Source organism: Staurois parvus, unplaced genomic scaffold (assembly GCF_062004578.1).
Source record: "Staurois parvus isolate SC_StPar_1 unplaced genomic scaffold, SC_StPar_1.0 ptg001066l, whole genome shotgun sequence".
Lineage (NCBI taxonomy): Eukaryota > Metazoa > Chordata > Amphibia > Anura > Ranidae > Staurois > Staurois parvus.
In genome coordinates this window covers 1673380-1694452 of record NW_028318862.1, presented here as the reverse complement: position 1 = coordinate 1694452, position 21073 = coordinate 1673380, and the positions used below count along the sequence as shown (strand labels likewise).

The window sequence follows — 21073 nt, the reverse complement described above, 5'->3', positions numbered from 1 at the left end:
GATTGACAGCCTTAGCTCTGTTCCTGTGTGCTGTGCAAAGAGGGGTGTGTCCCTTCCCTCCAATCAGCTCTCAGAGCTCTCCTCTCTGAGTGTAACTTCAGCTCGCTGCCCTCTGCTTTCTGACAGCTCAGACAATCTTTATAAATTCTGGACTTTGAACAGATGTAGAGAAGAGAAGACTGAAGATAGACAGGCACAACTTACATAAGAGGATTTGTTTCATCTTTGTGTATCAGCTGAGGTCAGTCCTTTCAATGGGTATATGTAAAGGTCTATAACCACTTTTAAGTTACACACCTGCAAACATTTTTTAATGAGGACCATTCAAAGGAATTGAGAACCATTCAATGGGACGTATTTACTAAGGACAAATAGAATGTGCACTTTGAAGAAAAAATTGCACTCTGCAAGTACAATTGCTCCAGAGCTTAGTAAATGAGGGGGAACTCTGCTGACTTCCATCATCCATTCATGAGCAAGCAAAACTGCTGTTTTTTTTGCACAGAATACACAATGTGATTGTGTATTCTGTGCAAAGTGAAGCTTAACATAATGTACTAAGCTCTGGAGCAACTGCATTTGCAGAGTGCACAGTCTATTTGCCTTCAGTAAATCCACCCCAAAGGTATAATGAAATATAAAGCAAGAGGAAACATTTTTAATGTGAGCTATAAATCTTTTTATTACACAGGGCAGATATACTAAGTACACATTAAACAATACATAATTTTTTTAATAGCCCGTCATGCTATTAATAGATCACGGATTCAAATACATTTACAACTTAAACATTAACTTACAGGGGCGGACTGACCATTTGGAAACTCGGGCACTGCCCGAGGGCCTGGGGTCAGTAGGGGGCCCCATGAGATGCCCCTGGTACCTTTTTCATAGGCTTTTTTGAGTTTGGGCAAACACACAGGGGTCCCATGAGTTGTCAGTCCGTCCCTGTTAACCTATATAGATATTCCTTCTTTAAAGTGTAACTACATCTTTGGTGTATTTACACTTACTATATACCTTTCTGTGCTCTCCAATCCCCCCTGCAAAACTACTCACTTGTTGTAGAGCCCCTTTGTCAAAATCCTTTGAGTTGGGCCCGCCCATGCTGAACTCTCCATTCAATCCTATGAAGTTCATACTCCATGTTACAGCAGAATTCAAACTCTTCATAAGGTTGATTGAAAGCACAGCAAAGTTGTGAACTGAGTGTGGTAGCGTTAAAGAGAACTCCACTTTGTTGGATAAAATATAGCATATACTATAGCTACACAAGCCATTTTGTAATCTAATGTTATTACAAGTCACATTTCAAGCAATGTAATTTTCTAAAACTGTCCAAAAAATGTAATTCAATACAAAACCTGGAGGTGTTCTGTACACTGTTGGTGTATAGAAAGCCCTCAAAACTATAATTTCCTGCTTTTGTGATTGGCTAACTGATTTTCTTAGATGTTCCCACTAAAATGCAAGTCAAATATAGGAATACCTTGCAATTGAAATGCCATTTTTTTTTTATAAGATATCCCCCATGGGTTAACTGCTTGGGATGTGGTCTTCTGAAACTTTGATCATTAAAACACTGAAAATGCAACTGGAGGATATAATGATCCAGACCCTCCCATTCAGGAATTAGTCTGGAAAGTACATAGTAAAATAAGCGGATATGTCTTCAAAGCAGACAGGGGTAAGAATCAGTAACAAAGTTTGTTAACATTCCTAGAAATCACCCAAAGGGTATTGCTTTTTTTTTTCTCAACAAAAGATGTGGAGTTACACCTTAACATCTCTGCAGGTTTAAATTTCTCTCTGTGACCACATTGCAAAGATTTCCTCTCACTCTCTGTCTCCGCGACACCTGCAAAAAGTAGAAAGTGGATAAAATGTCCTCAGTGTGGACGCAGACAGTAACAAAATCCTGGCTATAACCCTCTTCCATTGTATAAAATACTAAACTTACTTTAAATAAAACCAATAGTATGCAAAGCTCTAGTTTTAAAATACTCTATTTACGTACAAAAAAAAAACCAATTAGTTTAATGAGATTTTTATTCATTATATTTATACTTTGGATCTGCATTAATAAAACAACATTTTAAATAATGAAGATATTAACCATTGGCTGTAATTAATGTGTTGGCATAAAGAAAAGCTAACTAAATACACATTGGTTTACATTTTAGCGATCATATCTAGAAAACATATTTCCAGTTTTCACACCAAAATGGAAAAAGAATTGATATAATATTCAATTGGTATATTGACTTTGCAAATGCATTAGCTATATGTAAAGACAAATCAACTGTAGGTCAAAAATGCTAAATACATTTCATACAATATTCAAAAATTCTGTGTTCTGTTATACACTATTATTTTATAGGTTAATATGGAATGTGTATGTTAGATCTACAGAGTTGGGTTATCATTTTATTATTTTTCTGTTCATTGAAAAAGGATGAAAGATTGCATATAGACAACACAGTTGTCATTCCAAAGCCTTTCTCCATTTTGTTTATCGTAAAGACCCACCTAGAGAATCCTCTTTTGTTTTTTTACTTATCTATCTTCTGTAGAGTAAACAATCCAAGTGACTTAATCACCCAACGTCAAGATTCTTCCAGGGGTGCAAGGAGGAGGAGTCTGTAGGGTACCTTATGCTACAAAGGTGCCCCATACAGACTAAGGAAGGGGGGGGGTGAAGTTAAAGAGGTGGGTCATTAGCTCAATTAGTGAGGAAAATACTTCAGAGTCACCGTTAAGCAATGTTTTTTCAAGTTAACACTGTATCGAAGGCATTACATTCTTTACAGAGTACCTGTTGCAAGACCATTTACTTCATTAACAATATTCCCATAAGATTACATATGCATTTAACATATTTTAGGTATATTATGTACCTGTTAAAGCTTCCCTTTTGTGGACATCAAAAAGACCTGAGGCATCTGATGATTTCATAAGTCCCTGAAGACTCCATTGACACTCTATAGCAAAGGTCTCCAAACTTTCCAAAGAAAGGGCCAGTTTACTGTCCTTCAGAATTTAGGGGGGGGGCGACTGTGCCCAGTGGGAGTAAACAATGCCCGATCTTTGGTATTAAGGGGATAAATAGCTGGTGCCAGTGGGAGTAGTGCCACATTGTTGGTGTCAGTGGAAGGAATTTTGTCCCATCGTTAGTGTCCGTGGAAGGAATTATTCCCCATCATTGGTGTCAGTGGCAGGAATAATGCCCCATGGGCCGGATAAAGGCAAACAAAGGGCCACATCTGGTTCCAGGTCTGACATTTGGAGACCACTGCTCTATAGCATTTTCCTTTATTCCTCCCTGACAGCTGCATAAAAAGTTATGTAAAGAGGAGAATAGGGTGCAGAGGAGCTGGACCAGCACATACAGTATTTAGATACTCCCAGAAGAGAAGAGGATTATGATGTGCAAGGTGGAGGGGGGGGTCGAAGGTTGTATTAGAGAATTGAGCCCTCTTGGAGTGGTCACATTTTCAAGTCAAAGGCATATTGCTAATAAATTACCAATAATTTATGCAAAGTGGAAAATACTTTAACGGGTTTTACAGGCTGAAGGTTTTTTTACCATCATGCATTCTATGCATAAAGATAAAAACTTTTCAGTGTGCAGCCCCCCCTCAGCCCCCCTATGCCTACCTGAGCCTGACTGCAATCCAGCGATGTACACAAGAGCCTCAGCTCTCCTGGATCTCTCTCTCCTCATTGACTGAGAAACAGCAGTGGAAGACATTGGCTCCTGCTGCCTTCAACCACATCCAGTGCGGAAGGAGCAGGGGGCAGGGCCAAGCCACGCTCTGCGTGTCTGCTCTGGGGGCACTCTGTGGGGGTGGGAGGCTGAGAAACAGCAGTGGAAGACATTGGCTCCTGCTGCCTTCAATCACAGCCAGTGAGGAAGGAGAAGGGGGCAGGGCCAAGCCACGCTCTGTGTGTCTGCTCTGGGGGCACTCTGCGGGGGTGGGAGGCTGAGAAACAGCAGTGGAAGATATTGGCTCCTGCTGCCTTCAGTAACAGCCAGTGAGGAAAGAGAAGGGGGCAGGGCCAAGCCACGCTGTGCGTGTCTGCTCTGGGGGCACTCTGCGGGGGTGGGAGGCTGAGAAACAGCAGTGGAAGACATTGGCTCCTGCTGCCTTCAATCACAGCCAGTGAGGAAGAAGGGGGTGGGTCCAAGCCACGCTCTGTGTGTTTGCTCTTACGGCACTCTGCGGTGGCGGAAGGCTGAGAAACAGCAGAGGAAGACATTGGCTCCTGCTGCCTTCAATCACAGCCAGTGAGGAGGGAGCAGGGGGCAGGGCCAAGCCTTGCTCTGCGTGTCTGCTCTGGGGGCACTCTGTGGGGGTGGGAGGCTGGGAAACAGCAGTGGAAGACATTGGCTCCTGCTGCCTTCAATCACAGCCAGTGAGGAGGGAGCAGGGGGTGGGGCTGAGCCATTATCTGCATGTGTGCTCTGGGGGCATTCTGTGGTCGTGGGAGGGGCCCGGAGTGATAGCAGGGGACCCGAGAAGAGAAGGATCGGGCATGATCTGTGCAAAACCATTACACATAACAGGTAAGTAAAACACTTTTGTTATTTTAAGTAAAAAAAAAAAGAAAAACAAGTTTTATATCCACTTTCAGTAAGCATTTTAAACAGCTGATTTTATGTGTTTTACCTGCATTTTTTTTTGGAGGAGGAATCTGTTTAAAAAAACCGAAGCGTATTCATGGTATATATGATATAGATGGCATTGTAGGTACTGATTTTGGTATCAAGGCTTTTTGCAATGCTTTTGTATTACTATTGTAGATAGACGCAGTAGAAGCATTGACTCTTCTGAGCAGTAAATTAATACATAAGCAATTTCCCCCCCTGGCTATGTTTGCGTTGAGAAACCTGCCAAGTTCAAGGTGAGTTTCTGTATTCCTTTCCATCAAATGGACTGGTCTAACCACTCTCTCCGGCTCATTTCCTGGTAGATCAAAACAAGTACAGGAGGGTGATAAGGCTTCCTATAGGAGTGCATTACATAGCAAAATCCATAACAGCTGAACAGAAGTGAGTTTTATTTCTGTAGTGCAAATCAAAGTGATAAAAATAAAACCATATTAGACTCCCCCCTCTCTTATATTTTATTGAACTCCAAAACGTGATTCCTTCCTGCTATGATTAATCTTTTAAGTTCAATACAAAAAAATTTAGATCATTTATACTGGTTGAGCTGTTGGACATTACGTAAAATGTTGAGTTGTCACAAACGTACAAATGTACAGCTTTGAAAATGTCCGTACAGGGTAGGCGGTGAACGGAAGCCTTTGGGACGTTTACTTGCTTGTGATGATCAGCAAGCCAAGGATCTGAAATAAAGCCACAGATAGGAGGCTGGTCTGTACTGCCGAACTGGCACTTGTGGTTTTTGTAACTATTGTAGCTGAAATTAAAAAGAAAATTGAATTAATATTATTATATGTGTGTGTGTGTGAATTGGGTCTAAATGTTGTGCCAACATTGATTTCATTGATTTCAGGCTAAGTACATTTCTGCAACTACAGAACTGCCAGATATTTGGTGTCCTTAGGACTTTCTTTGCACTCTCAATCGGGCGGACTGACAACTCATGGGGCCCCCGGGCAATAGGGGATCATGGGGCCCCTGTGTCCTTGCACAAACTCAAAAAAGCCTATGAAAAAGGTACCAGGGACACAGGGGTGGACTGACAACTCATGGGGCCCCCGTGAAATAGGGGATCATGGGGCCCCTTTGTCCTTGCCCAAACTCAAAAAAGCCTATGAAAAAGGTACCAGGGACACAGGGGTGGACTGACAACTCATGGGGCCCCCGGGCAATAGGGGATCATGGGGCCCCTGTGTCCTTGCCCAAACTCAAAAAAGCCTATGAAAAAGGTACCAGGGGCATCTCATGGGGCCCCCTACTGACCCCGGGCCCTCGGGCAGTGCCGAGTTTCAAAATGGTCAGTCCGCCCCTGCAGGGACATCTCATGGGGCCCCCTACTGACCCCGGGCCCTCGTGCAGTGCCCGAGTTTCCAAATGGTCAGTCCGCCCCTGCTCTCAATCAATGTTATTAGTGAACTTTAAAAGTCATCTTTCTTATGTAATATAGGTTGGGGGGGAGGGGGGTTGTAGTCCTAACACACACCCTGTTCTAGAGAGACAATGCTCCTCAAACATACAATGCAATGTGGGAGAGTTGTCACCCTAAGGTCTGGTTCACACCTATGCATTTTTTAGTGCGTTTTGCAGAAATGTCACATCTAAGCATTTTCAGCTGCTGCGTTTTCAGAAAGGCTCAGGGCAGGGGCGGACTGACCATTTGGAAACTCAGGCACTGCCCGAGGGCCCGGGGTCAGTAGGGGACCCCATGAGATGCCACTGGTACCTTTTTTATAGGCTTTTTTGAGTTTGGGCAAGGACACAGGGGCCCCATGATCCCCTATAGCCCGGGGGCCCCATGAGTTATCAGTCTGCCCCTGGCTCAGGGACTTTTTTTTGCAGCAGTTTGCATTTTTTGGTGCAGTAGACTTCAATGAAACTGCAGCAAAAACATAAGCGTTGTGTTGCATTTTTTTAATGTGTTTTGCGGATTTGTATGCCAATAGGAAAGTATTGAGTGCAACTTTGATGCAACTTTACACTCTCTGGCACTCAAGTCGCATCAAAGTGCAGGAACCTTTTCAAAGTTGCAGCGACATTGAAAAGGTGCCTGCACTACTTTGATGCAACTTTACACTACAGCGTAAAGTCGCATCAAAGTCGCACTCAATACTTTCCTATTGGCATTATAATAGAAAAACGCATCAAAAATGTGTCAAAAATGTGTGTTCAAAAATGCAAAATGTGCTGGAAAAATGCATCAATTACAACATGCATAGGTGTGAACCTGAAGAGTTTTACTGGTAGGATCACTAGGTGAAAATAAAGGGAAAAAAGCCTGAATGAAGAAAACAAATGCAGCCACCATGTTTAAGGACTGATAAGCTACACTATATTCATCATATTTGCGTGCTTTAATTTAAAATAATATAATAAAATATATAATATATTATGATACATTTCTCCCCATTAGCTGTTCTTCCTATGTTAGGAAATTAATTAAAAAAAAACATAATACAGCAGTTCAAAGCCATACAACAAACCTATGCTTTGTCCATACAATGCAAAGTAACAGGTTAGCTTTAATACCTCTTCCCCAGCAGCACATATCCCCTTTTTTTTTACCCCCCCCTCTTCTCTTTTCATCTAATGGGAATAGAAAGCCCTGGATAAGTTCCACTTCGTTGTAATTGGAGCTTATACAGGGCCAAGGACTTTCTCCCCATCATCTAGGCCAATCAGAAAGCCCAACTGGAGTAAATCACATACTCTATGACAGCCTTAGGTATTTTCTTTGCTCCCAGTGCTGGGCAGGGGAGTGAAGAATATGCTACGGGGGACAATGATATGGCACAAAGCACGGGTCCTCTCTAGTTATTTAAAATGTAAAATTTGCCATTTAATTCATTGACATTTTCCTTTATAAATATACCTGTATTTGAGGTAGCAGTGTGGGCTGTGCTGTTGCTGCTACTTGGTGCTGAAATGAAAAAAATAAAAGCAATAAAGTACAAATTTGGATAGTGTAAACCACATGTTCACTAACCAAATCCATACTGTAAAGGATGGCACTTCTAAAAATGTCCAAAAATTGGGACTACCGGTTCAAGGTTTTAAGGGATCTGTTGTATAAACTAGTATGGACCATACTTATTACTGTTCTAGTCAGCATATGACCATCTACAAGTTTGTACAAGAACGTAGGATGTATTTACAAACTTACCAAGTGTTGACAATAAAACTCCACGTAGCAGAGGGATGACCTTATCAGTCTTCTACTGCTCCTTTATTGTCCAGTCTACAAGTTGAGGTGTGGTCTCATCTTGAGTTAGGCTGGCCATACATGGATTTGTTTCCTTCATCCACACAAGTGAGGTGGATGAAGAAATCTCCCCCACAGTGATATTGTATTCTGACAGTGGGGAGTACTCTGCTGTCAGAATACACTTAATATATAGATTACACAAAAATTTTCCAACAAGCCCTTTTCTGAGACGTCCATCATCATATCAACTGTAAATGCCTATAGATTGATTGAAATTTGGACAGTCCCTGCTGAATCAGCCAAATTTTGATCCAGCTATTGCAGGGGTGTCAAACTATGGCCCTCCAGTTGTTGAAGTACTACAAGTCTCATTATGCCTCTGGGTATCTTGCCAGAGTCTTGCAAGGCCTCATGGGACTTGCAGTTCCTCATCACCTGGAGGGCCATAGTTTGGACACCCCTAATCTATGGCCAGCTTTATTGACCAATCTGTGCTACTGATAGTGGTCATTGGTGACTGAGCTGTGTAGGCTGATGGGAGGGTGTTGGAGCAAGAAAATGACTACATAAAATCACAAATCCTTTGACAGGTAAAACAGATAAAAAATATGGATTTACTTCTTTAATAGCTGCTCTCCTGGTGTTCAGCTTTCAAATAAATTATAAATTAGTGGCTCCTGTCTTTATCATGGTCCAATATTTGTTGAAATACAACACAAACATGAGATATTAAAATTGATGGTCCAGCTTGGGTAGACCAACATTGAGTTTAGTTAGGTCCTTTTTTTGTGCTACAGTATTGATTTGACGTTTTCTTTTTTACAGATTTCTAAGCCATAGTGACCTAGCAGTTCTGGGGTCAGTTCCCACCAGAGATGCTGACTATGCACAGTATGTGTACTTTCCTCATATCTCTGAATGCTTCCTCCAGGTACTTCATTTTTTACTGCAACCCAAATATATGACGGCAGCTTGTCTGGCTTACATCTATACTAGAGAGTTTAACTCTTTTTGACTCATATTGGCAGCAAAGACTTTCATTAAAAGTGTATTTTCTGCTGTGCGTGTGTGTTAATGTCAGCTGTGCAGCCATTGAAGGTGTACAGGGGCCTCCGAAGTTTTGAGGCCCATTAAAGTATGGTCTGCCCCTGGCTGTAACACCAGAATTTCAATGGCCAGGGTACATTCAGTAAATAAAATTCCCCTGGAAATAAGCAAATTTCCACAGATCATTATTTTATCTTACATTATAGTGAACTATAATGCCTAGATTACTATCATTTCTGCTCAGGGGTCCCTTGCTGACTTTGTCCACCACTACATACATACATACACTGCTTCGTGTGCCTCAAAAACCTCCTATTCTTCAAGAGGGCTGTTGTTTTTTTTTTTTAAACAGTGAAACCGGTCTTGATCTAGGATGGAGCTGAGGTGGGCTCTGCCCCCCAAGATTTTGGTCCTGCCCCTCAGGACCATTGACATCAGCAGGGTGGACCCTATAATAAGGCATTGAGGCCCAACTCAACCATCATGGTGCACATAGATTAGACAGGCTAGATCTAGTCCTGCAGTGAATGAACTACAGTATAACTGTCTGGACTGCACACAGAAAGATCTATGTAAAGCACACACATTCCCTAATTGAAACTACAAAGCAAAAGGTATGTATCAGTAAAACTCTTCTCAAGGGCCCTTGATACATTACCCTTGATGCTCCACACAAACTTCAACAAGAATATCCTGCAGGGATATTGGTTTCCCTGCCCCGCCTGCATTTGGCACATTCCTTTTGCCCAGTAAGGTAACCCTTTATAGTGATGGGTCATTAGGTGAGCATGGGAGGAAGCTGGCTAATGCTTCATACTGTGGAGAAGTGTGAAAGTTTACATATTGGAACTCCCCAAAATTCGGGATGCTAGGAGCGCTTGAGACGAAAAAAAAAAAATATGGCCTTTTATTAAACTTTAGAGAACTGAAAGGTGTGTTTATAATTATTTTATATTTCTGTGTTCTGTTAGGATATTTAAAAATTAAATTTAACTTACTCATTGTTGTATGATTTGTAGTTGCTGTGGGAGTGACGGTATCTGAAAGAAAAAAAAAGGAATGTTTAGATCATAATTTTAAAAAATAAATATATACTCACGGGGCGGAAAGTGAAGACGTTTGATGACGAAACTAGTAGGGCGGGGCTTCTTTTGGATGTGACGTCAGGACGCTCCTCGTAGACTGTCGGCTGTGATATCGCGGTGAGCGAGGCTTGTCCCTGCTTTTTTGAGGCTGTCATTGCTGGTGTTGGCTAGACACCCTGTTTGTGAGTGCATTTCTGACGTTTTAATAAAACATTTTGGTTTTAAACGTACTGCACCATGATTTCCTTTTTTGATTCCCCGAACATGATCTATGGTATGGAGACGTGATGACTACCTGCTGTTAAGGCTATTCCATATTGTGCTGATTGGCTGCTATATATATAAAAAAATATATTATTTATATATATATATATATATATATATATATATATATATATATATTGCTCCCAGTTTGGATTACTTCTGCTGATCATCGCTCCCAGAGCAAACGCTATCTTTGCTGACTCATAATCTGGTCAGCATAGAGCTCTGGTGAGTGTACCCATTTCATTCGGTGGTGGATTTTTTTTGCACGGTGTTTGATTTATACAAGATTTCAGAACTGTTTAATTACTTTGTGATGGTGGATGGACTTTTATATAATATTTTTTTATCACGGACATCATTATTTTAAACTAATAATTTTTGTATTTATTTATATTTAGTGCACTCTTTCATATATTCACAAGTTTACCAAAAAAAACCTTTTTTTTGATTGGTGTCAGAGTCACTATCACGTCACTGTGTTTGGGTAGAATAAAAAAACAGCAAAATGTGTAATTTTCTTTCTTGGCCTGGCTATGAGCCCCCCAAAAAATCAAATATTATGCACGAATTATGCATGAATTGCCACATAAGTCAGAAATAGGAGAATTTATTTTGTTTTTTTGTTTTTGTTTGTGGGTCATGGTAATGGCAAAAAATATACAGCGACATTTTTTTCTTACTAATTTGGCTAATTTTAAAGGAGAAGTACAGCCAAAGCTCATTTGGCTATACTTCTCCTATGGCTTCAGCTGCAAACGGGTCACAGGAGTGCAGAGCGAACTGCACTCCTGTGACCCCTTCTCAGCTGTTAGCCCGCTGTTGACTGACATCACAGAACCGGTCCAGGCTGGGGAAGTCTCACGACCATATGGTAGGGATCCACCCCAGAGTCTGGAGTGGCATCTGGCTCAGCCTGTCAGCGATCTGCTGAGAGCATGAACCAGCCACTCCCTCCCCCTCCACAGCCCAGCACTCCAGTGATGCGGGGGGCAGGATAGACTATCAGTCACCACTCTGCTCACAGCGGTGGTGAGAACTCATTGGTTAGCGGTTATGTGATCGCTGAGTTCTCACACTTAGAGCTGGCCGAGGATAGATGCAGCATTGGACTCATGCTACATCCACCTAGGTAAGTATAATTAAAAAAAAAAATGTTTTCCACATTTCTCTTTTAGTAATAATGTAAAGACGGGATATATTTAACATTTGGAATCAAATGTGAATAAAGAACCTGCGCTAAAAAACTAAAAGAAATATATATACCCTTAATAAATGCTGCTGCTCATTAATGACAAAACATCAAACAAATAATATAAAGTGAAAACACAGCTCACAAATTATTAATAAATACAATATTATTATATTATTATTATACAGTATTTATATAGCGCCAAAGGGTATGATCAGCGTTGTACAGTAGCAAGGGGGACAGAACATGATACAAGACAGTAACAATACAATACACGAGGGGTTCGAGGGCCCTGTTCTTTCAAGCTTACAATCTAGGAGGGAGGGGAAGGTGATACAGGAGGAGATGGCTGTGGGGGATGGAGTGGTGGGAGGAGTGGAGGAGGTTAGTTGTTCAGTGAGGTCAGGTGTTAGGTGAGGGTGGGGTAGGCTTCCCTGAAGAGGAGGGTTTTCAGGGTGCGCCTGAAGGTGAGGAGGGTAGGTGACAGTCTGATGGATTGGGGTAGGGAGTTCCAGAGGATGGGGGAAGTCCTAGAGAAGTCCTGTAATCGGGCGTGGGAGGAGGAGACCAGGGAGCTAGAGAGTAGGAGGTCCTGTGAGGAGCGAAGGGTACGGGTAGGGTACAATATGTGAAAAAAAGTTTTATATATATATATATATATATATATATATAAAACTTAAATTATAAATAATGTCAAAATAAATATGTGTTGCAAATAAAGTCCCAATCTTGGATTGGGACTTTATTTGCAACACTTATTTATTTGAACATTATTTATAATTTTTTTTAATTTTTTTTATGTATTGTATTTATTAATAATTTGTGCATTGTGTTTTCACTTTATAACATTTACAATCAAATGAAAGTCCAATTTGACCTTAATAAAACAAGTTGTAATTCACCTGCATACACTATGCAATGATTTTTACAGTGCTAAGTTCCCCACAGTAATCTATTTTACATATTATAATATTTGTTGAATAAACTATGAAAAAGTCACATTTTCATGTTTTATTCAATATATCACCTCTATCTGGCACTTTTTAAATAAACATCTGTTGCCTGTTCAAATATTTTGAAAAGTCAATAATTTCTCTGGGGTGTACACAATTGTTCACATTGCAATATTCTTCAACAAAACCTGCAAATATGACGCCATTCTAAATGTTAGGCGCATGATCACTTTGCCTTGAGAAAGGGATCCTAGGTGATCCAAAAATATTGGCCTGTGATGCTTTCCCACTTTTGGAAATAAAGAGAACTATTCTTTCAATGTGCGCTTGTTAGGTTTCCTTTTTTTACCAGCCCAACCGGACACGGAAAGATCCAGCAATTCCATTTGGAGCCAACGCTTACCCAAACTTTCCTCCCAACTGTACATTTCTACTACTCAGTAAGGTATTCCTTCTAAGATTTATGTTAGGAAACTTGAAGCATTGCAACATCAACATACCAAAGATGCTATGGCTTTTATTACTTTATGTATGCATATGCCTTTATAACGGACGCATCTAAGGTGTGCACATAAAAGGTTTCCCTAAAGCTTATCTAAGGATACCTAGAAGAACCCAACTATAGGCAGTCCTTTGTGTTTGGGAACACAGAAGGGTTATCTACTAAGTAAATACATTTCATTCAGCTTACATCCAAAAAACATGTATTGTAGGTAGGGCCTGAGGGCAAGTTGGAGAACTTCTGTAATACATTAACTTACCTTTGCTTAATGTTTTGGAAACCATGAACGTACCATTTTCATTGTGTATGTAAGCTCTGAAATAAGAAATAAAAGAAAACAATTAAGTTTGATTTATATGTAAGCATGTTTTTTGTTTATTTTTTAATTGACATAAACTTGGGTCCGAGTCCTAGCAACTTGACGAATGAGAGTTCTAAAAAGCCATCAAACTGCAACCAAAGAATAAACCAGAATTGACATATACATTGGGGATCGAAAGTTTGGGCACCCCAGCTAAAAACTTGTATTAATGTGCATAAAGAAGCCAAGGAAAGATGGAAAAATCTCCAAAAGGCATCAAATTACAGATTAGACATTCTTATAATATGTCAACAAAAGTTAGATTTTATTTCCATCATTTACACTTTCAAAATAACAGAAAACAAAAAAATGGCGTCTGCAAAAGTTTGGGCACCCTGCAGAGTTAATATCTTGTACTGCCCCCTTTGGTAAGTATCACAGCTTGTAAACGCTTTTTGTAGCCAGCCAAGAGTCTTTCAATTATTGTTTGAGGTATCTTTGCCCATTCTTCCTTACAAAAGTCTTCCAGTTCTTTGAGATTTCTGGGCTGTCTGTCACGCACTGCTCTTTTAAGGTCTATCCATAGATTTTCAATTATGTTGAGGTAGGAGATTGTGAAGGCCATGGCAAAACCTTCAGTTTACGTCTCTTGATGTAATCCCCCGTGGATTTTGAGGTGTGTTTAGGATCATTATCTATTTGTAGAAGCCATCCTCTCTTTAACTTCAGCTTTTTCACAGATGGCATCAAGTTACCATCCAAAATTTGCTGAAATTTTATTGAATCCATTTTTCCTTCTACTCGTGAGATGTTCCCTGTGCCACTGGCTGCAACACAACCTCAAAGCATGATTGATCCAACCCCATGCTTAACAGTTGGACAGAGGTTCTTTTCATTAAATTCTGTGCCCCTTCTTCTCCAAACGTACCTTTGCTCATTCCGGCCAAAAAGTTCAATTTTAACCTCATCGGTCCACAGAACTTGTTTCCAAATGCATCAGGCTTGTCTATATGTTCATTTGCAAAGTTCAAACAATGATTTTTGTGGTGAGGACGTAGAAGAGGTTTTCTTCTGATGACTCTTCCATGAAGACCATATTTGTACAAGTATCTCTTTATAGTGGAATAGTGTACCACAACTCCAGTGTCTGCCAGATCTTTCTGGAGGGATCGTGCAGTCAAACGTGAGTTTTGAAATGTTTTTCTCACAATCCTGCAAGCTGTTCTGTCTGATATTTTTCTTGGTCTTCCAGATCTTGCTTTAACTTCCACTGTTCCTGATGACTGCCATTTCTTAATTACATTCTGAACAGAGGATATTGACATCTGAAAACGCTTTGCTATCTTCTTATAGCCTTCTCCAGCTTTGTGAGCGTCAACTATTTTCAGTTTCAGTTTTCTAGACAACTGCTTAGAAGAACCCATGGTGCTGATTGTTGGGGCAAGGTCAGATGAGTCTGGGCATTTAAAACCTTTGAGATTGACATCCCTTGGTCTTCCCAGACGATGATTTAGAACAATCCATGACACTGGCAGGTCTCAGCTTTGCAAAGGGGGCAGTGCATGCTATAAATTCTGCAGGGTGCCCAAACTTTTGCAGACGCCATTTTTTTGTTTTCTGTTATTTTGAAAGTGTAAATGATGGAAATAAAATCTAACTTTGGTTGACATATTATAAGAATGTCTAATCTGTAATTTGATGCCTTTTGGAGATTTTTCCATCTTTCCTTGGCTTCTTTATGCACATTAATACAAATTTTTAGCTGGGGTGCCCAAACTTTCGATCCCCACTGTATAGTGTTTTTGTGTGCTTATATATTTATTTATTCTGGGTTTTTTTCAGTGTCGTCAACTTGGGTCCGAGTCCTAGCGACTTGATGAATGAGAGTTCTAAAAAGAAGTTGATTTTGTCCTAGTATAGTGAGATCTTCTGGTGTCATCCCCATAGCTGTAGTCAATGTGTGTCCAACCATTGATTACAGCTGTGGGGATGACACTGGAAGAACTCACCAGATTATCACAAAACTGACTTCTTTTTGGAACTCTCATTCATCAAGTCTCTAGAATTTGGACCCGGGTTGACGACACTTACAATAACACATAATAAATAAATAAATATATATGTATATATATATATATATATATACAGGGCTTTTTTTCTCAGAGGAAAGGTGGTGGAACTCCCCCACCCAAACCTGGCCACGCCCCCATCAAACCCTAGGACCACCCCTTTAGAGAACAGGAATGCAAGTAAAATTTGGGAGGGGCTTCCGATGACATCATTTCCCGTACATACCATATAAGGGAAATGATGTCATCGGACCCCCGGCTGCCTCTTGCATGATCTGCATGAAACACATGCATAGATATAAAATGACTAATGTACTGACACCAGAAACACATGCATAGATATAAAATGACTAATGTACTGACACCAGAAACACATGCATAGATATAAAATGAATACCGTACTGACACCAGAAACACACGCATAGATATAAAATCAGTACCGTACTGACACCAGAAACACATGCATAGATATAAAATGACTAATGTACTGACACCAGAAACACATGCATAGATATAAAATCAGTACCGTACTGACACCAGAAACACACGCATAGATATAAAATCAGTACCGTACTGACACCAGAAACACATGCATAGATATAAAATCAGTACCGTACTGACACCAGAAACACACGCATAGATATAAAATCAGTACCGTACTGACACCAGGAACACATGCATAGATATAAAATCATGGCAGGCCGTTTGTAAACGTCCAGCATAGATATAAAATCAGTCTAGCATGCATGTGTACCCTGTCTGGTAGATGTGCCTGCTCCTACAGGCTCCCCTAGGGTTGCCACCTTTTCCTCCAAAAAATACCGTCCATCACTGAATTTATCTTTCCTGTTCCTCATGCACAGGAGGGGCGCTCTCGATCGGCGCCGCTGAGCGCTGAGCAATTGCGTTCTGAAATAGTTTAGGTGGGCTCAGGTGGGTGAGGATAGTTTAGGTGGGCTCAGATAGTTTAGGTGGGCACAGGTGGTTGGGATAGTTTAGGTGGGCACAGGCTGGGGAGAGAGTAAAAATTTAGAGCAATACATGATACTGCAGTCAGTGACAGGGAGCCGAGCGCAGCTTACCTACTCCAAGCTGTACGGCCCCTGCGTCCACGCTGTCACTGCCGTTGATGTCGCCGCGCCGCCCCCGATGTTTACACGCCGGCGGGGGGGGGCGGTGAAGCGTGCATAGTGTCCTCGCCCATCGTCCGCGCCCCCGATGTTTACACGCTGGCGGTAGAGGGGGGGGGGGTGAAGCGTGCATGTCCCCGCTCACCGGCTGTGAGCAGCGGCAGTGACAGGTGCCGGGCACGCGCAAGCATGACATAAACAAGCCGCGTCCGGCACCTGTCACTTTCGCTGCTCTGCATAGCTTGTCAGCTCTGCAGAGGCAGTCGGTGAGCGGGGACAAGAAGAAAAAGGTGGCGGAACGCAGTACCGCCGCGTTCCGGCAGAAAGAAAGCCCTGTATATATATATATATATATATATATATATATATAAGCACACAAAAACACCACATGTGGCAATTTTGATTTATCCTTTTCATTTGGTTGCAGTTTGATGACTGTACTAACTCGTAGTGCCCACTAGGAACAATTCTAGTTATTTAAGGTATAACCATTCACACACTAGTTATTATTTAAGGTATAACCATTCACACACAACTGCTGGTAACACATGTTATATATGGATTTTGCAGGGCATCCCATTCATGTATACCAGGCACCCATCTCGTGTCAAGGTGCTAAACAACACACAACAATGCAACACGAGTTCACATGTGTTGTGGTGGGGTCAGGGGCGGACTGACAACTCATGGGGCCCCCGGGCAATAAGGGATCATGGGGCCCCTGTGTCCTTGCCCAAACTCAAAAAATCCTATAAAAAAGGTACCAGAGGCATCTCATGGGGCCCCCTACTGACCCCGGGCCCTCGGGCAGTGCCCGAGTTTCCAAATGGTCAGTCCACCCCTGGGTGGGGTGCAAATTCAAAAAATAAGTTGGGTAATGTATATTTTTGTAGGGCACGCTTCCTCTCTTTTTCTTCTTTAATGTATATTTTTGGACTGTGAAGTTTGGATTTTGATGACCCTTAGAAATTAACTTTCAACAAACCAAATAATGTGTATACACTTGTATGGAACAATATAAATGGACTTAGCTCAATTAAAAGAAGCTTCTCCTGCTGCCATATTCTTCTCATACAGCATAGACATGCTGATATGTTCTCTGTACAATATATGCTCAAAAAACTTGTGGAAACCTGACCATCATACCTACACTATGGGATTTTCCTGTTTCCTTTGCAATGGAAGTTGCACTTTGCAAGGGAATTTTCCACAGTGTTTACTGTATGATGTAAGGCTCTGATGGCTTCCATCATCCAATCAAGTGCAAGCAAAAAAAGCTGTGCTTTAAGTTTCTTGCATGTGGTTAAAGAAACAATTGAGTACTGTCCGTAATACTTTTTTTATTTGCACTATCATACAATTTTGAGGACAAGCTTTCGGGGAATGTCCCCTTCTTCAAGGTCTAAGCAGTACTACTCACAAAGTTAGCAGAATGTTAGAAGAGATGAAAGAAAAAAAAAAAAAGCAGGCTAGAGGTAAGATGCAGTCAAAGTGTGGGGGGGGTACTACACTCACACAGAGGGAGTCAAGCTACAGCTAATGGTCATAAAAATGTCGGATAATGATTGAGGAATCCCATGTCCAAATTAAGGCCCTTATCTCTAGTGTCAATAAAATTATCATTCTTAGTTCAAAAGTTTTTCTTTCCCGAATGGATTTGAAATTTCCATTAAGTACTAAAACATTGAGGTCTCCCATTGTGTGGCCTGGTTGTCCGAAATGGTGTCCTACAGGTGTGCAGAGGTCATCTTCTTTATGTTCCTTGATGGTTAGGTATTCTTTGCAATGTGAAATTTCCCCACATTCACTAAGTTCTGGGGAAAATTCAGTTCCAAAGTTCACTTTCCCTTGGAAAGTGAACAGCCTATTTGCTTTTAGTAAATAAACGTTTGTATGGCCAGAGTAGACCCTTCCAAATTAAGTTCAGGTGTTTGCAGTGAAGAGTACTGCTATTGCTACAGCATACAAAGACATTTTAAATATTGTGGCTACAATTTGGGGATGTTCATTTCCTTTTCCAGCATGACCGCACTCCTGTGTACAAAGCAAGGTCCATTACGACATCATCTTGTGATTTTGGTATGGAATTGCACAGAGCCATGACATTGCCTCTACTGAATACCTTTGGGAAGAAATGGAATGTCAATTGAGAGTCAAGTCTTCTTAACACATATAAAAACCTGAAGTCAGAAATGGTCCTTTAGCTGAATGTGCATATTTTCCCACAGACACTCCATGATGGAAGTCCTTCCCCAAAGGATGGAGGCTTTTATAATACAAACTGGGAACAGCTCTATATCAAAGCGGTAGTAAATCGCATAACAAACCCCCCCCCCTGCAAGGTAAAGGCATAATGTGCTAGTATGCATTGCATACAAGCAAATTATGAAGGACTTACCTTGAAACAAAGCCCTCCAGCGGAGAGGTGTCATGGCTCCCTGGGGCTTCCATCTTCACCCGATCTTCCTTCTGGGTTTGTGAGCTCTGGCTAGCTGACTGATTGAGCCACAATTACATCACTCCCGCGCATGAACGAGGGAGTCCCAGGCCACGGCACAGTGCTCTAAAGGAATTGCACGGGTATGCTGTTCCTTCAGAGGGCATGCGCCGAATATCAAAAAGGGCTAATATCTCCTAAATGGTTCACGTTTAGGAGATATTCATTTTACCTACAGGTAAGCTTTATTATAAGTGTACCCAGGGGCGGACTGACCATTCGAGCACTCGGGCACTGCCCGAGGGCCCAGGGTCACTAGGGGGCCCCATAAAATTCCCCTGATACCTTTTATAGGCTTTTATGGGTATGCTTTGAGTGTGGGCAAGGACACAGGGGCCCGTGATCCCCTATTTCCCGAGGGCCCCATGAGTTGTCAGTCCGCCTCATAGGGTACCTGTAGGTAAAATTATTAGAGAAGAGTTTACTGCCACTTTATTGCCCATGATTTTAGAATGGTATCTCCAGCAAATCATGTAGGTGTGATTGCCAGGCGCCCAAAAACTTTTGGCTGTATAGCATATATACTGTACTTAGATAGGATTACACATAGTGTAAACCTTTATATAAAAATGATGAAAAGCCAGCATGTCCAAAATCTGGATCTTTCTACCGAGGGAAGTATAACCTTGTCCACACATTGCTAGTGGTAAGGAGATCCTATAAAATGTTTTTATTTTGTTTGTGGGGAAAATTAACTCAATTGGAATATTTTCCCTATATTCTAAAAGCTTTTTCTGGAAGCAACTCAGAATTTTGGATTTACCCTCACTTTCATTCCTGGTGACAATTAGGGAGAGTCAATCACCTTAACTGGGACAAACTTACTAATGATTCTAAACCCGTTATCATTCCATAGAAATAAAACAAATTATTTGGTTAAATATAAAATTTTAAATATAAAACTGTATTAAACCCGAAATTAAAAAAGTATGAAAATTGCAGCTTACCAATTACCAGTGGCGGCTGCATTAGATTTCTTTTTTATGCTCTTCTCATTTATTTTCACCCCGTGATCCATCCAGTAAGTCTGTAAATTTTAAAGCGATTCTAAAGGTTTGTTTGTTTTTTGGGGGGGGAAATAACAAACATTTCTATACTTACCTACTGTGTGCAGTGGTTTTGGATAGAGCAGTGGGGATCCTCCTCTTCTTGGGTCCACTGCAGGCTCTCCTGGCCTCTCCCTCCTGTTGGGCACCCCCACAGCAAGCAGCTTGCTATGGGGGAACCCGCTGCTCTGTGTGTCCACTCACACACAGAGAGGTGGCTTGACCCCACCCCCTCTCTCTCCTCACTGGCTGACTGGCTGTGATTGACAGCATTGGGAGCCAATGGCTCCCGCTTGCTGTCTCAGCCGATGAGGAGGCAGAGGCCCAGGACAGGCAAAGTTCTGTGCACATGGCTGGATCGCAATGAGGCTTAGGTACGTATTAGGGGGAGCTGGGGGCACTGCAAAAGCACACAGAAGGTTTTTTTACCTTCATGCATTGAATGCATGAAGGTAAAAAAACTTGAGCTTTTACAACTACTTTAAACTTGCTTTAACACAGTGGTTCTCAACCTGTGGGTCGCGACCCCTTTGGGGGTCGAACAACCCTTTCACAGGGGCACCTAAGACCATCGAACAACACATTTCCAATGTGTAAAGAGTAAATAATTTTATGGTTGGGGGTCACCACAACATGAGGAACTGTATTAAGGGGTCGCGGCATTAGGAAGGTTGAAAACCACTGCTTTAACAGATAAAGCTGTCCAGACTTATTAGCAGTTAGAGGGATGAGACAAACCATTTAACACTGACAGAAGTGCTTACAGAGGTGGTCAGTTTATATTAATTTATGTGAAACCTTTATCCCAAAAGGAAAAAAAAACAGTTTGCTATAACTGCTTATAAGGTGTTATCTAGAGTTCACTTTAATTTTCTAGCTAAGGTCATCTAAATATGCTAGTCTAACAATACCCTCCCCCCAGAGGGTGCTGCTGTCCAAAGGTGTGTCCATTGCACCTCCATCCATAGTGGAGACACCCTAAGACAGGAAGTATGTTACAGGCTAGATCACCAGGAAAAAAAGGGAAAAAAAAACTTAAAAAAGAAAACAAATGCAACCACCACATCTAAGGATTGGTAAGCTGCAATATATTACGTTCGTTTTTGGGTTTATTAC

General features: G+C 41.3%; 1 protein-coding gene across 2 annotated transcripts in view; it reads right to left on the bottom strand.

Annotated features, from left to right (window-relative positions):
- Window positions 1–2031: 2031 nt before the first annotated feature.
- Window positions 2032–21073, bottom strand: part of LOC149440597 (uncharacterized) — a 33003-nt gene continuing 13961 nt past the window's right edge. The window contains exons 3-6 of one of the 2 annotated variants that reach the window (XM_089658389.1): window positions 13174–13229; window positions 9917–9958; window positions 7539–7586; window positions 2032–5426 (exon numbers count right to left, since the gene is read on the bottom strand). In XM_089658389.1, coding sequence (XP_089514515.1) covers window positions 5320–5426; window positions 7539–7586; window positions 9917–9958; window positions 13174–13229 — 253 coding nt within the window. In that variant the 3' untranslated portion in view covers window positions 2032–5319. The remainder of the gene's footprint in view (window positions 5427–7538; window positions 7587–9916; window positions 9959–13173; window positions 13230–21073) is intronic. The other variant, XM_089658390.1, reaches the window with a different exon arrangement.